Source organism: Anguilla rostrata, chromosome 9 (assembly GCF_018555375.3).
Source record: "Anguilla rostrata isolate EN2019 chromosome 9, ASM1855537v3, whole genome shotgun sequence".
Classification (NCBI taxonomy): Eukaryota; Metazoa; Chordata; class Actinopteri; order Anguilliformes; family Anguillidae; genus Anguilla; species Anguilla rostrata.
The window spans coordinates 865,001-879,056 of NC_057941.1; the positions used below are offsets into that span (position 1 = coordinate 865,001).

At 48.9% G+C, this 14,056-nt stretch overlaps 1 protein-coding gene across 1 annotated transcript in view; it reads left to right on the plus strand.

The window, feature by feature from the left end:
- Positions 1–11,936, plus strand: part of klf5l (Kruppel like factor 5 like) — an 18,146-nt gene extending 6,210 nt beyond the window's left edge. Inside the window, exons 2-4 of the mRNA XM_064349627.1 lie at positions 626–1,409; positions 1,588–1,647; positions 9,089–11,936. Of these exons, the coding sequence (XP_064205697.1) occupies positions 626–1,409; positions 1,588–1,647; positions 9,089–9,267 (1,023 nt within the window). The 3' untranslated portion in view covers positions 9,268–11,936. The remainder of the gene's footprint in view (positions 1–625; positions 1,410–1,587; positions 1,648–9,088) is intronic.
- Positions 11,937–14,056: the final 2,120 nt, after the last annotated feature.

The window sequence follows — 14,056 nt, forward strand, 5'->3', positions numbered from 1 at the left end:
CCTCATGCCTTCCTCCTGTTTAGATCTTAATCTGGGCACAGCTAAAACCCGCCACGCCCGTAGCCTTGTGCGCCGTGGGGTAGCGTGTAATTCAGCGGTGCGCGAGTGTGAGGGCTGGTCCTCCGGGCCTGGGCTGGTCCGGTCCACGGGCCTGGGCTGGTCCTCCATGCCTGGCTGGTCCTCCGGGCCTGAGATCCAGCCTCCAGAGGAGGAGCAGAAGAAAGAGGTGTATTGCTGACTTTGCGCTCGGCGTGTCGAAGCAGGGGCAGGTTTCCGGTCCGGGGGTGTTTCCACGCATGTGTCAGCTGCTCCTGCCCCGGCACAGAGCCCAGCGTGTGCCACGCAGACTTGCATTCCTCGGAATTCTGTTTGGAATGCTGGGAATGGCGCGGGAGTCCTGGTTCCCCGTGTTCCTCCGGAGCGTTGCCTGGGAAACTCCCTTCAGGAGCAGCCCTGTTCCGGCTCATCTCCCTTCTGCTGCTTCCTGATCCTGAGAGAAGCGTCTCAGGTTACACCCCCTGGAAAAAATGATTCTTCAGTTAGAAATTAAATGTGCTGCATCTCTCTCTCTCTCTCTCTCCCCCCTCCCTCTCTCTCTCCCCTGTTCTGGCTGTTCCCTCCTTAGGCACAGTTGGAGATGGAGAAGTACCTGTCCCAGAACGCCCCCATGCCTGCTCCCCCCGTCATAGACAGGAAGTACCGACGGGAGAGCGCCTCGGTGGTGGACGAGTATTTCTCAGAGGAGAAGCCCACGCCGTACAGCGTCAACATCAACCTGATCCTGCCCAACACCACACACCTGCGCACGGGCCTGTACCGGCCCAGCAAGCCCCTGCTGCAGCACATAAAGAGCGAGCCGGGCCTGGACCTGCCCTGCTCCATCCAGACGCTCCCCGACTTCACCTCCGTCTTCAGCGTGCCGCAGACCGTCAACGGCCTGTTCGTCAAGCCCGACGTGAGCGCCGGCGACCTCCACATCGGCCCCCAGCAGCCCCAGGTCTACCACCTGCCCGTCAGCAGCGCTGACCTCACAATGCCCTCGTCCAGCAGCCAGTCGGACAGCAGCAGCAGCGGCAGCAGAACCATGCACAACCTGAGCAGCGTCGCCATGGCGACGGGCGCGGCGGGCTTCGTCATGCCGGAGCAGCTGTTCCCGTCGCCGCAGCCGCACAGCCTGCCGCCGTCGCCGCCGAACTCGCAGCCCGGCAGCCCGGAGAACCAGGCCGAGCTGATCTGCACCGTCTCCCCCCCGCCCCCCTACCAGGCCCGGCATGCCCTCAAGCTCACGCACATGCACCCCCAGGCCCTGCTCATGGCCCACGGCCAGGGCATCCTCACCGGCCCCCGCTACAACCGCCGCAACAACCCCGAGCTGGAGAAGAGGCGGATCCACCACTGCGACTTCCAAGGTGAGCCCAACTGCGGGGGTCCCACGACCCAGCCGCCGGGTCAAACAGCCACATGGCGATGTGCCAGCCGCTGGGTCAAACAGCCACATGGCGATGTGCCAGCCGCTGGGTCAAACAGCCGCATGGCGATGCTCCAGCCGCTGGGTCAGTGTTGACGTTTTCCCTTCTCCTCTTACAGGGTGCATGAAGGTTTACACAAAGAGCTCTCACTTGAAAGCGCACCAAAGAACACACACGGGTAAGACGTCACGCCGCTGTCCCCAGAGCGCATGTGTGTTTCATACGGCCTGTGTGTGTGTGTTTCATACAACCTGTCTGTGTGTTTCATACGGCCTGTGTGTGTGTTTCATACGGCCTGTGTGTGTGTTTCATACGGCCTGTGTGTGTTTTACGCCTGGTGTTTTATAGGCCTGTGTGTGTGTTTCATACGGCCTGTGTGTGTGTGTTTCATACAACCTGTCTGTGTGTTTTATATGGCCTGTGTGTGTGTGTGTTTCATATGGCCTGTGTGTGTGTTTCATACGGCCTGTGTGTGTGTTTTATACGGCCTGTGTGTGTGTTTTATATGGCCTGTGTGTGTGTTTCATACGGCCTGTGTGTGTGTGTTTCATACAACCTGTCTGTGTGTTTTATATGGCCTGTGTGTGTGTGTGTTTCATACGGCCTGTGTGTGTGTTTCATACCCTGTTGTGTGTTTTATATGGCCTTGGTGTGTGTGTGTTTCATATGCTGTGGTGTGTTCACTGTTGTGTGTGTTCATACGGCCTGTGTGTGTGTTTCATACGGCCTGTGTGTGTGTTCATATGCCTGTGTGTGTGTTTCATACGGCCTGTGTGTGTGTGTGTGTTCATAGGCCTGTGTGTGTGGTTTCATACGGCCTGTGTGTGTGTTTCATACGACCTGTGTGTTATAGTGTGTGTTTTCATACGGCTGTGTGTGTGTTTTGCCTGTGTTTGTGTTTTATATGCTGTGTGGTGTGTTTTATATGGTCTGTGTATGTGTGTTATATACGGCCTGTGTGTGTGTGTGTGTTTTATATGGCTGGTGTGTGTGTGTTTTATATAGCCTGTGTATGTGTGTTATATACGGCCTGTGTGTGTGTGTGTTTCATGCGGCCTGTGTGTGTGTTTCATACGGCCTGTGTGTGTGTGTTTCATACGACCTGTGTGTATGTTTCATACGGCCTGTGTGTGTGTTCATATGGCCTGTGTGTGTGTGTTATATACAGCCTGTGTGTGTGTGTTTTATATGGCTGGTGTGTGTGTGTTTTATATGGTCTGTGTATGTGTGTTATATACGGCCTGTGTGTGTGTGTGTGTGTGTTTTATATGGTCTGTGTATGTGTGTTATATACGGCCTGTGTGTGTGTGTGTGTGTGTTTCATACGACCTGTGTGTGTTTCATACGGCCTGTGTGTGTGTTTCATACGGCCTGTGTGTGTGTGTGTGTTCATATGGCCTGTGTGTGTGTTCATATGGCCTGTGTGTGTGTTTCATACGGCCTGTGTGTGTGTTCATATGGCCTGTGTGTGTGTTTCATACGGCCTGTGTGTGTGTGTGTGTTCATATGGCCTGTGTGTGTGTGTGTTTCATACGGCCTGTGTGTGTGTTTCATACGACCTGTGTGTATGTTTCATACGGCCTGTGTGTGTTTTCATACGGCCTGTGTGTGTGTGTTATATACAGCCTGTGTGTGTGTGTTTTATATGGCTGGTGTGTGTGTGTTTTATATGGTCTGTGTATGTGTGTTATATACGGCCTGTGTGTGTGTGTGTGTGTGTGTTTTATATGGCTGGTGTGTGTGTGTTTTATATAGCCTGTGTATGTGTGTTATATACGGCCTGTGTGTGTGTGTTTCATACGGCCTGTGTGTGTGTTTCATACGGCCTGTGTGTATGTTTCATACGGCCTGTGTGTGTTTTCATACGGCCTGTGTGTGTGTGTGTGTTATATACAGCCTGTGTGTGTGTGTTTTATATGGCTGGTGTGTGTGTGTTTTATATGGTCTGTGTATGTGTGTTATATATGGCCTGTGTGTGTGTGTGTTTTATATGGCTGGTGTGTGTGTGTTTTATATAGCCTGTGTATGTGTGTTATATACGGCCTGTGTGTGTGTGTGTTTTATATGGCCTGTGCAGTATCAGCAGAGGCTCAGGACTGAATCTCGCCCGGCTGCAGGGTCTGCTGTAATAAGCTGTCTCTCATTCTCAGGCTCTTCGTCTCCAGCAGTTTTAACATAATCATAGAAGTCTGGAAAACGGGAAAAACAACAGTCACTAAAATAATTGCCTGTATTTTTAACGGCTATTTTGTAATGCGCCTCTCTGTAAAACAAGAAGCAGCTTGCAGGAATCGGAGCGCTCTCTCTCTCTCTCTCTCTCTCTCTCTCTCTCTCTCTCTCTCTCTCTCTCTCTCTCTCTCTCCCCCTCTCTCTCTCTCTCTCTCTCTGAGTGGAGGCTCAAAGAGAGGTCAGGAATTACATCAGGTGGGGGGGGGGTATTTGCCTTTCTTCAACCCACCCCCACCCCCGTACCTTTCTTTCATAATGTACCTGCATGCCCACACATGCCCTGCTTGGCTTACTGAGAGAACAAGAGCAGAGGAGGAAAAACCTGTTCTTCCGGGCCCCCCCGTCCCCCCCTGGGCGAGGGAAACTGAGGGAGAGAGTAATCTCAGCCGCTTCTGTAACCGAAAATGAGAGGAGCCAGAGCTGTTCACACGGTGTCCCCCCCCACTGTACCCCCCCACACCGGCAGGGTTAGGGACCCCAGGTGTGTGCTGGGCTGTGCTGTGGCTGTGTGGCTGTGCTGGGCTGTGCTGTGTGGCTGTGCTGGGCTGGGCTGTGTGGCTGTGCTGGGCTGTGCTTGACTGGCTGTGGCTGTGCGGAGCTGTGCTGGGCTGGGCTGTGTGGCTGGGCTGGGGCTGTGCTGGGCTGGGCTGTGTGGCTGTGCTGGGCTGGTTGCTGGCTGGGGCTGTGTGGCTGTGCTGGGCTGTGTGGCTGTGCTGGGCTGTGCTGGGCTGGGCTGGGCTGGGCTGGGCTGGGCTGGGCTGTGTGGCTGTGCTGGGCTGTGTGGCTGTGCTGGGCTGTGCTGGGCTGTGCTGGGCTGGGCTGGGCTGGGCTGGGCTGGGCTGGGCTGATAGGAATCCGCTTGTGAGCCTCCGTGGTGCTCCCCCCCCACTGTACCCCCCCACACCGGCTGGGTTAGGGGCTGTGTGGCTGTGCTGGGCTGTGTGGCTGTGCTGGGCTGTGCTGGGCTGTGCTGGGCTGGGCTGGGCTGGGCTGGGCTGGGCTGTGTGGCTGTGCTGGGCTGTGTGGCTGTGCTGGGCTGTGCTGGGCTGTGCTGGGCTGGGCTGGGCTAGGCTGGGCTGGGCTGGGCTGATAGGAATCCGCTTGTGAGCCTCTGTGGTGCTCCCCCCCCACTGTACCCCCCCACACCGGCAGGGTTAGGGACCCCAGGTGTGTGCTGGGCTGTGCTGTGTGGCTGTGCTGGGCTGTGCTGGGCTGTGCTGTGTGGCTGTGCTGGGCTGGGCTGTGTGGCTGTGCTGGGCTGTGCTTGACTGGGCTGTGTGGCTGTGCGGAGCTGTGCTGGGCTGGGCTGTGTGGCTGGGCTGGGCTGTGCTGGGCTGGGCTGTGTGGCTGTGCTGGGCTGTGCTGGACTGGGCTGTGTGGCTGTGCTGGGCTGTGTGGCTGTGCTGGGCTGTGCTGGGCTGTGCTGGGCTGGGCTGGGCTGGGCTGGGCTGGGCTGGGCTGTGTGGCTGTGCTGGGCTGGGCTGGGCGGCTGTGCTGGGCTGTGCTGGGTTACCTGGCTGATAGGAATCCGCTTGTGAGCCTCTGTGGTGCTGCTCTGTGTTTCTCATGGGGGATACAGCACATGCTTTTCCCTCTGGGGAACTGTGCCTGATCCACACTACAGCCACATCCCCCCCGCCCCCGGCCTCCCCCCCAGCCTGCCTCTGCCCCCCGCCCCCACCCAGAGTATTTTAAGCATCACCTTGGTGTGCTGAGCCCGTATCCCTGTTTTTCACTGGGGGGGGGACCCAGGGAAGGAGGTGTAGAGCAGGAGGCAGGAGGAGTGGGTTTCCAGGGGCTTGTAATGACCGGGGATTCGGGGGCCATTTCCTCCCCTGAAACCCCATCTGCCCCCCTAACCTCCCCTCCCCCCTGCCCGCCCTGTTGGGAGTCTGTCCGACCTGCTCCTGCATGGGAATGGAGAGCATGGTGTTCCTAGCAGAGGTTGCGGTGGGGGGGGGGGGGGGGGGGGGGGGGCAGTACAGCATGCCGTCAGCCCAGAGCCTGGAGCTGCATTATTGAAGACCAGCCAGCTTGTCCAGCACTTTTTCAGCATCACTGTTTCTTCCTCCGCTCCGGGGGGGTTGACAGTCTCAGACAGGGGAGGGGTGAGAGAGAGAGGGGGGATGAGGGTCTCAGACAGGGGAGGGGCGGAGAGAGGGGGGGGTGGGGTCTGAGACAGGGGAGGGCGGAGAGAGGGGGGGTGGGGTCTGAGACAGGGGAGGGGCGGAGAGGGGGGGGGTGACAGTCTCAGAGAGGGGAGGGGGCGGAGAGAGGGGGGGGGTGACAGTCTCAGAGAGGGGAGGGGCGGAGAGAGAGAGGGGGTGGGGTCTCAGACAGGGGAGGGGCGGATTTAAATTCTCTATAGAATTCCACCTGCCACAGATCAGTCCTGCGTTGTTCTAAGCCTACTTTTTAAAAGCGGCAGTCCTTCATGTTTTCATATTAAAAGTGCCATATCTGATACCTCTTCACAGTGGTGTTTTTGCAGCAATATCGATTCAGTGTGTTTGGGTTCTGTGGTTGCTCCTCTACATGCTGTTTTCCACCGGTGGTGTCGGGTGCGACAATCCCGCCAAATATTCAAATGAGATGAGCTTGCGAAAGAGCTAGTGCCTAAAATGTGCTTGTGGATGGGTAGCTTTGTGCTTGCTGTGGTCGTGTGTGTGTTTGTGGATGGGTAGTTTTGTGCTTGGTGTGGTAGTGTGTGTGTTTGTGGATGGGTAGTTTTGTGCTTGGTGTGGTAGTGTGTGTGTTTGTGGATGGGTAGCTTTGTGCTTGGTGTGGTCGTGTGTGTGTTTGTGGATGGGTAGTTTCGTGCTTGGTGTGGTCGTGTGTGTGTTTGTGGATGGGTAGTTTCGTGCTTGGTGTGGTCGTGTGTGTGTTTGTGGATGGGTAGCTGTTATACTCGTGTCTTGGTATGGTTGTGTGTGTGTGTGTGTATGTATGTGTGTGTGTGTGTGTTTGTGTGTGTGGGCAGAGTACAGTATTATCTAACTGATTGTGTCTCCTGCCCTCCCTGCACAAACACAATCGGCCAATAAAACCCTGTGAGGCAGTAAGCATGTCCCTCATAAGGTTTATGGGCCTGTGATATTTCTCACTGTTTGCACTCTTTCAGTAAAACTGAACTACAATGCCCATAAAAACAGGGAACAGGGCAGAGGAGAGAGGGGCCCACAGGGCGGCACCATATAGATTTACTTATCTCAGTGCTCAGACCTCTCCAGTCTCCTGAAACCAGCCTAATGACCGAAACACTGATTCTCTCATTATGTTTTGGCCCCGGGATAAGATATTGAGCATTGTGCAACTGCTAATGGGTAACAGCAGTTAACCCCATTGCTGAAATCGGTGTTCTACACGGCAGAACCGCGCTGGCCCCCCTGCTACCCCTGCCCCCACCCCCGCACAGGGGTAAAGAAGGTTCACAGGCCGCTGGGCCCCTGCACAGGCATTCTGTCCTGTGTGGGCGCGTTAGGGGAGACGCGTTAGGGGAGAAACGGTCGTGGAGTTCCTGTCTCTGAGCGTTTCGCTCTCTGGCTGTGCTGTTTGCACAAGACTGGGTCAGGACAGCAAGCGTGAGGCAGTGTTTCTGATCCCCGACCCCTGACCCCCGACCCCTGACCCCGTCCCACTCTGACTTAGCGGAGGAGCTGGGAAACGGGTGCCGTCTCTTGAGTTCTCTGCGTCTGGATCGGGCCCAGAGTGGTCCTGGCAGAGAGGACCGAGGCAGGAGGTTCTGTGAACCAAACAAGTGTAAATACTCAGGGTCAATAAGTGGCACAGTTCCCTTGCTAAGATTTCTTTTTTTTTTTGTTTGTCTGAGAGTATATGAAAGCCGGTGCCAATATTTGCTAGTCACACCCAAACAGATTTAGAAGTCGGTGAGATGGCAAGTTTTCACTATGAGAATGTAGATAGCAGGCCTGGGAATTAAAGAGTGACCCTTTTGAATTCATACCAGTGCAAACAGGGCAAAGAAAGAGGTGGGCTTGCTCATGTAATGACTAAACTGTGAAACAACATGGTACAGTTTTGACATGGAGCTTTAATGATATGAGCAGCCCACACAGACACCTGGAACCAGACCACACCGCTCTCCTGAGTCAATAAAGGTGTGGACTCTGCTGACATTCTCCACCTCCCTCTCTTACTGCAAAACGTACGATTCTTGAGGAAACTGTTGTTTTACCATGTTTTTGATCAAGTTGTCAAGGACTGTATGTGTAGAAATGTTGACATAGTGCTTGGATTGTTATACTGCGGGTATGTGGTATGTATGTGCATGAATGTTGATGTAGTGTTTGTTTATATATATATATATATATATATATATATATATTTATACTGTAGGTATGTGGTATGTATGTGTGTGAATGTTCATATAGTGTTTATATAGATTGCCATACTGTAGGTATGTGGTATGTATGCGTATGAATGTTCATATAGCATTTATATAGATTGCCATACTGTAGATATGTAGTATGTATGCGTATGAATGTTCATATAGCGTTTATATAGATTGTTTTACTGTCAGTATGTCTGAGCATAGTGCTCATACAATTCCATATCCTTATCGGCTTGTTAAACTCCATGGAAATGACCTTGTGTTTACATAAGAAAAGGAGCTGGGTTTCATTTCTGCCTCCAAACACGTACTCACTCACCTCCCCAGCCACAGTCTCATTTAAATGAGCTTCTGGCACAGTTATGACCGTCTGCCAGGTGTGCGTCCGGGTGCAGCTTCTGGGTCAACAGGATTAACATCTTTAACGTATTTTTATTTATTTTCCCTACGTGGAGAGAGACTTTAGAAAGTGCACAGGTGTGAGTAGAGAGCGTAGAGTGTCCTGTAGAGAGCGTAGAGTGTCCTGTAGGGGGAGACGTGGCTGGACGGACACGTGGTTCTAATTTATGACCGTCTGCCAGGTGTCGTACTGGGGCAGCTGGGTGATTAATCATCTTTACGTATTTTATCATTGTCCCTACGTGGGGAGACGTTTAAGTGCACAGTGAGTGAGCGTAAGTGTCCTTAGACGTAGAGTGTCCTTAGACGTGCTGGAGGACCGTGGTTTAATCCATGAGCGACGTTCCCATGTCCCACTGCGGGAGCGTGGTTTAATCCATGAGCGACGTTCCCATGTCCCACTGCGGGAGCGTGGTTTAATCCATGAGCGATGGTGGCCAGTCAGTAATAAAGACATTTCTCTGCAGGGACTGAACGAACAGTGTAGTTAGGGAGCCATGCTCCTCTCTGCTGACCTCCCTGGCAGACGCGCTAGGCTCCCCTCTCAGTGACGCTGAGCAGGGGAATGTGCTGTGCAGGATGTGCACATACAGAACTGGGTTTTATCCGCAGACTCACCTGTGCTCTTCCTCCCCCTCAGGTGAGAAGCCGTACCGCTGCACCTGGGACGGCTGCGACTGGCGCTTCGCGCGCTCGGACGAGCTGACCCGCCACTACCGCAAGCACACGGGCGCCAAGCCCTTCAAGTGCGTCGCCTGCAGCCGCTGCTTCTCCCGCTCCGACCACCTGGCGCTGCACATGAAGCGCCACCAGAACTAGCGGCCGCCCCCCCCCCCCACCCCCCGGCCCCCCCGCCGCGCCCCTTCACATGGGCGGGGCTGACTGACCCCCACCGACCCCCAACTTTAAAATTATTTCTATTTTTCCACTACAAAGATCAAATGTCTACATACCCACATGCTGCCAACACATCAACGTCTTTGAAAGGTGTATATTTTTCCAGAGGGACAGCAGGCCCTCGGGTCTATTAGAAATGGATTTGTGTGTAATGTGTGTACATATGTGTGTCTATGTATGCCTGCTTCTGAACTTGCAGAGAATGTATTGAAACTTATACTTGACTACTTTTTTATCTTAACTTTAAAGATTCTATTCAAATCAGATACTTTTTTTAAAAGGATGATTTTTATTTTTTCTAACTTGTTTGTGCTCTGTGTAACTCAATCTCCTGTGTGAATGGATCGATTGCAAAGGCAGTTTGGATGTGAAATGACACCTTTGTCAAAAGATTACTGGGTCCTCTGGGTGCACAGACGTGCTGGAGGTTCCATAGTTCATGTGAAATGAACCTGGGGCAAGAAGAGTCAGTCAGTCACTGAGCACAGAACAGTCACTCCTGCTACGGTTTCATTTTCTGTTCCGGAGACCCAATCAACTGACTTCCTGAGCGTTCATTTACATTTTTATTTGTAAAGCAGGTATCCAGTTTCAGAATATTATTTATCTGGGTTTTCATTATTACATGGTATTCATTGAATGAACTAAATTCAATCATGAGCAAAAATGTTCTTTGATCATTTATTAAGGGTTATTTGCTGGAAGAAGTGGCTCTGTTTAGGATCTAAAAGCATTAAGGTTTATTGAGAGCAATGAACATATACCCCATTTTTCCAGATTATGAAATACAGTTATATATATATAATAACTATTATGTTGAATCACTGCATTAATGATCATTTGAAAGTCTTATTGAGTTGTGTTGGAGTACTTTAGTTTATGTAGTGCTATTACATTTGAATACCCGTTTCAACGATTAAAAGTACTGTTGTCGTAGCTAAGGTTTCTCCCTGCATCAACTGGAAACATGTCTATTTAGACAGTCATTTTTATCTTACATAGACCTGAATTGAACAGTTTATGCAGCAAAACATTTTTTTACTTAATGTATGAACTGAAAAAAGCACATGCGGAGGGATCTTTTCACATCTGGGTTAACCGCATTCCTACGGTGTGTTCGATTCTGATTCCGCTCAGGTTCTGTGGAGGAGGCCTGTATGGAACAGCAGATCAGATTAATTTGCATTAAAGTGATTTTTTCACTTCATACGTCCCTCCGGCCATCCCATCACTGGGCGTGTCTGACGGTCAGACGAAATGTATCCGATTTGAATAAAAATCATAACTGGCTCAGATATGTGACAGTCTAAATGCATCCTTTAATCCTTGTGTAAATACAGGACTCCTGTGAAAGCACACGCACAGGAAAATGGACCCTTGTGTTCGGTCTTGTCTATGTGCCAAATAATTAATGGACAGTGGTGAAGCGTAGGAGTAGTTTGGACAAAAAAAAACCTCTGACATGTTGGAACAATAGTTCGTTTTCAGCCCTGTGGTGAAGACAGGGCACAGTGTCGTTTCAGAGTTTTAAGTCTGTGGCGTTGCTGAAGTGCCCCGGGTTTAAGATTTTGGGCGACGCCTCTGGACCGTATGAAGTCACTGTCTCTGCTCTGCTGGTCAGGATGTAAAGCACACCTGTTCAGGTGTTTTACTCCCGTGTGCAAGAAAGCTTCGCCAGGTCCTGTCCACATTCCAGCTCCTTGTTCAGAATATTTTTATACATGATTCTGTGTATTTACTGTACAATATACCAAGTTTATAACAGGAGCTGTGGTACTATATTTCTGAAACTGAACAATAATCACCACAGTAGCTATAGTAGGTATCAAATATCCAGCAACGCATACCATGTGGTTGAGAAAAATCTTGAGTATTAGATTGGCTCTGGTGGCTGAATGGGGAAAATTGTTCACTATGTAGTTTTATTGAACGTGCATCTTATCTGATGAAAGGCTCAATTCACATAATCAATAATCTTAAGTTTATAATTGAAACAACATCCAGGAAAGAAGGAAAAACAATTAATCTTGTATAATGTACATTTCTTTTTTCTATCTGTCATTTTAAGAGGTAGTTTTGATCAAAATTTCAAAATTGTCTAAGATTATACTGTATATCTTGCATCTTAAGATAACTGTTCGAGAGCAAGGGGGTCCATTCAATTGGTTCACAAAGTTTCTCACTTAATGCCAAGATTTCTTGCGTGAAGCACTTCCACCCTTAATTAAGGTAAAAGTTCTCTGTTCTTTTAAAGACAATCCTGCATATTCCTACATGGGATAAATCATGTTGTAAATACTGTAGCTTTTGGAGAAAAAAAACAACTTGTAAATATATTATTTTTTCAGAGATTTAATGTTTATATTATGAACAAAAAGGAATATGCGTTTTTCGGTTTGCTTGTTTTGGAACGGTGGTAGCTTACTGGTTCGTTTTATCATTTTATACTTTGTGATGTGTACTCAAAAAATCAGTTATATGTAAATGAACTAACAAACATTTTTTTAAAGGTTTGTTGTTATTGTTTTGTTTGACTGCAAAGATTCTTGATAAAATTGATTAAAGGATTACAAACCAAACATGGCCAAATTTATTTGTAGCAAGGAATAATTAATATTTAATGTTATATTTATCTTATTTGCATTGTGACACACACTTCCTTGGTCCGCTCACCAAATACCATAAAGTAAAAAAGAAACTGTGCTGTGAAGGCACTTGGGTCATGCTGAACTGATGACGTCAGTAAGTGGGATGGCTTTTTTTGTCTTATGTCGAAATACTTAATTGTTCATTTCCTGCATAAACCATTATTTATACACTCGATTGAATCGGAGAAAGTCCACTTGGATCGGACCTCAGAGGCAATAATATCCCATCAATTATGTGATTTGATACTTAATATTTACTGTAAGACAATGTAAGATTAATTGGGGACGAGATATAAAGAAGGGGTTAGTAATTAACATCTGGAAATGACTTTCCCATTTAACTATCGATCTAAATTCTGTGTCGACAGTATTGCATAAGATTTTATTTCACTTCAGCTTCAGTTGTTTAAGTGTTATTTAATGTAACCGTCAGACACTCGGGCCCACATGCATGTCAACACCTGCACGGATTCCTTATGGAACTGCGAGCCGTAAAACGCGTTTATTTGCTCATAAAGGAGATAGTACGGGCCACGGCTGTAAAAGGCCATTTCCTCTGTACTTCAGTGGAATTGGGCTTTGGGTTACAGCCCTTCAACCTTGAGCACACACGGTATTTCATAAGACTCCACCGGGAAATTCCTCGCTTTTAGTCAAGGGCTAGCAAACCCGAAGACGGCCCACTTCACGCTCAGCCTCATGCGGAGTAAAAGCAGCCCTCACAAAACAGCAAACCAGCATATGAATTACAGGTTGACGTTTCGGAGCCTGAAACATTAATATATATTTTTAATGCTACTTTTTAAAACAGAAATGATTTGCACCAAACCCCACTGCATTCTTAAATTCGGATTTGACATTTAAGGGACGGTGGGAATGTTGCTACAACGTCAGGTGAACACCGTGTAGTTACACGCAACAAATCATGCTTATCGCCGTTCAGGATTTCTTTCACTCTCTCTTTCTCTCTCTCTCAAAACGAAAAACGCAATGAAAACGGCACTTTCTGCATGTTCTGACAAGAAAGAAAAAAAAACGAGTATCGCGATCTGCTACACAAAAGCCTTGTCGAACAAATCACGGCAGGAATTCGGCAGTCGGCGAGGGAAAACAGGGTGGGGTTCTGCTTGCATGACACGGAAAATGATCTCTGTGTTCTGGCTGGCACCGTTTACAGATGAAATCCAGAGCACAATCTGTGATTAAATTAGAGCGGAAACGCCCTTGTCGCTAGCTTGACGCCAGCGCTCGTGCAATGAAGGAACACTCGCTGCTCAAAACTGATTCGGGGAAACGAACCTGTTTTTTTACCCACGCAACTGCAAAACACTTTTAACTACTAATTTAATTACGGCCCAGACAGTCGTTCCTGACGGAACAAAACCAGCCACCCTACATCAATGTATTATTTAAATACATAATTTTCTTGTTTTTCCAGAAGTGAGAAGCATGATAGTTTACTGATGACCGAATGGGTCAAACATGTGCTTTATGAGTTATGTTGACTCACCAAAACCAACAACCAGACAAAAAGGTCATGTATTTTTTCGTTTATTTTAAAAAAAAAATGGGTTTTGTGTTTACCCAGGTTCCCTAGGTCTAATATTACACTTTGTCTAAAGATCTGAAATCATTCAGCGTAACAAATATGCAATGATAGAGGAAATCAGGAAGGGGACACTTTTTCACAGCACTGTAATAGTTCATATTTATTTAACTCGTATGTAGGCCTACAAGTTCTTCAAAATGGCCAGAAGAATATCAAACGTCCTGACAGAAGTTGATCAACCTGATTAAATAAATGACTATATATATATATATATATATATATATAAATGGTAATGTAACAATTTATGCAAGCTGTAGTTTTAAACCATGTAAATTATTATACTGAATATTTGTGAAATTTGACACTTTAGTAAATGATCCTTATGCATGGTATTTATTTAACCCTAACCCTACTTCACTTTTGATTTGTGTGGGTAAAACCTGATGAACGTTGATGGCGTGTTTAATTTCGGTCAAACGAAGTGGTGATAAATAAGTCTACGACAGGACGGGAC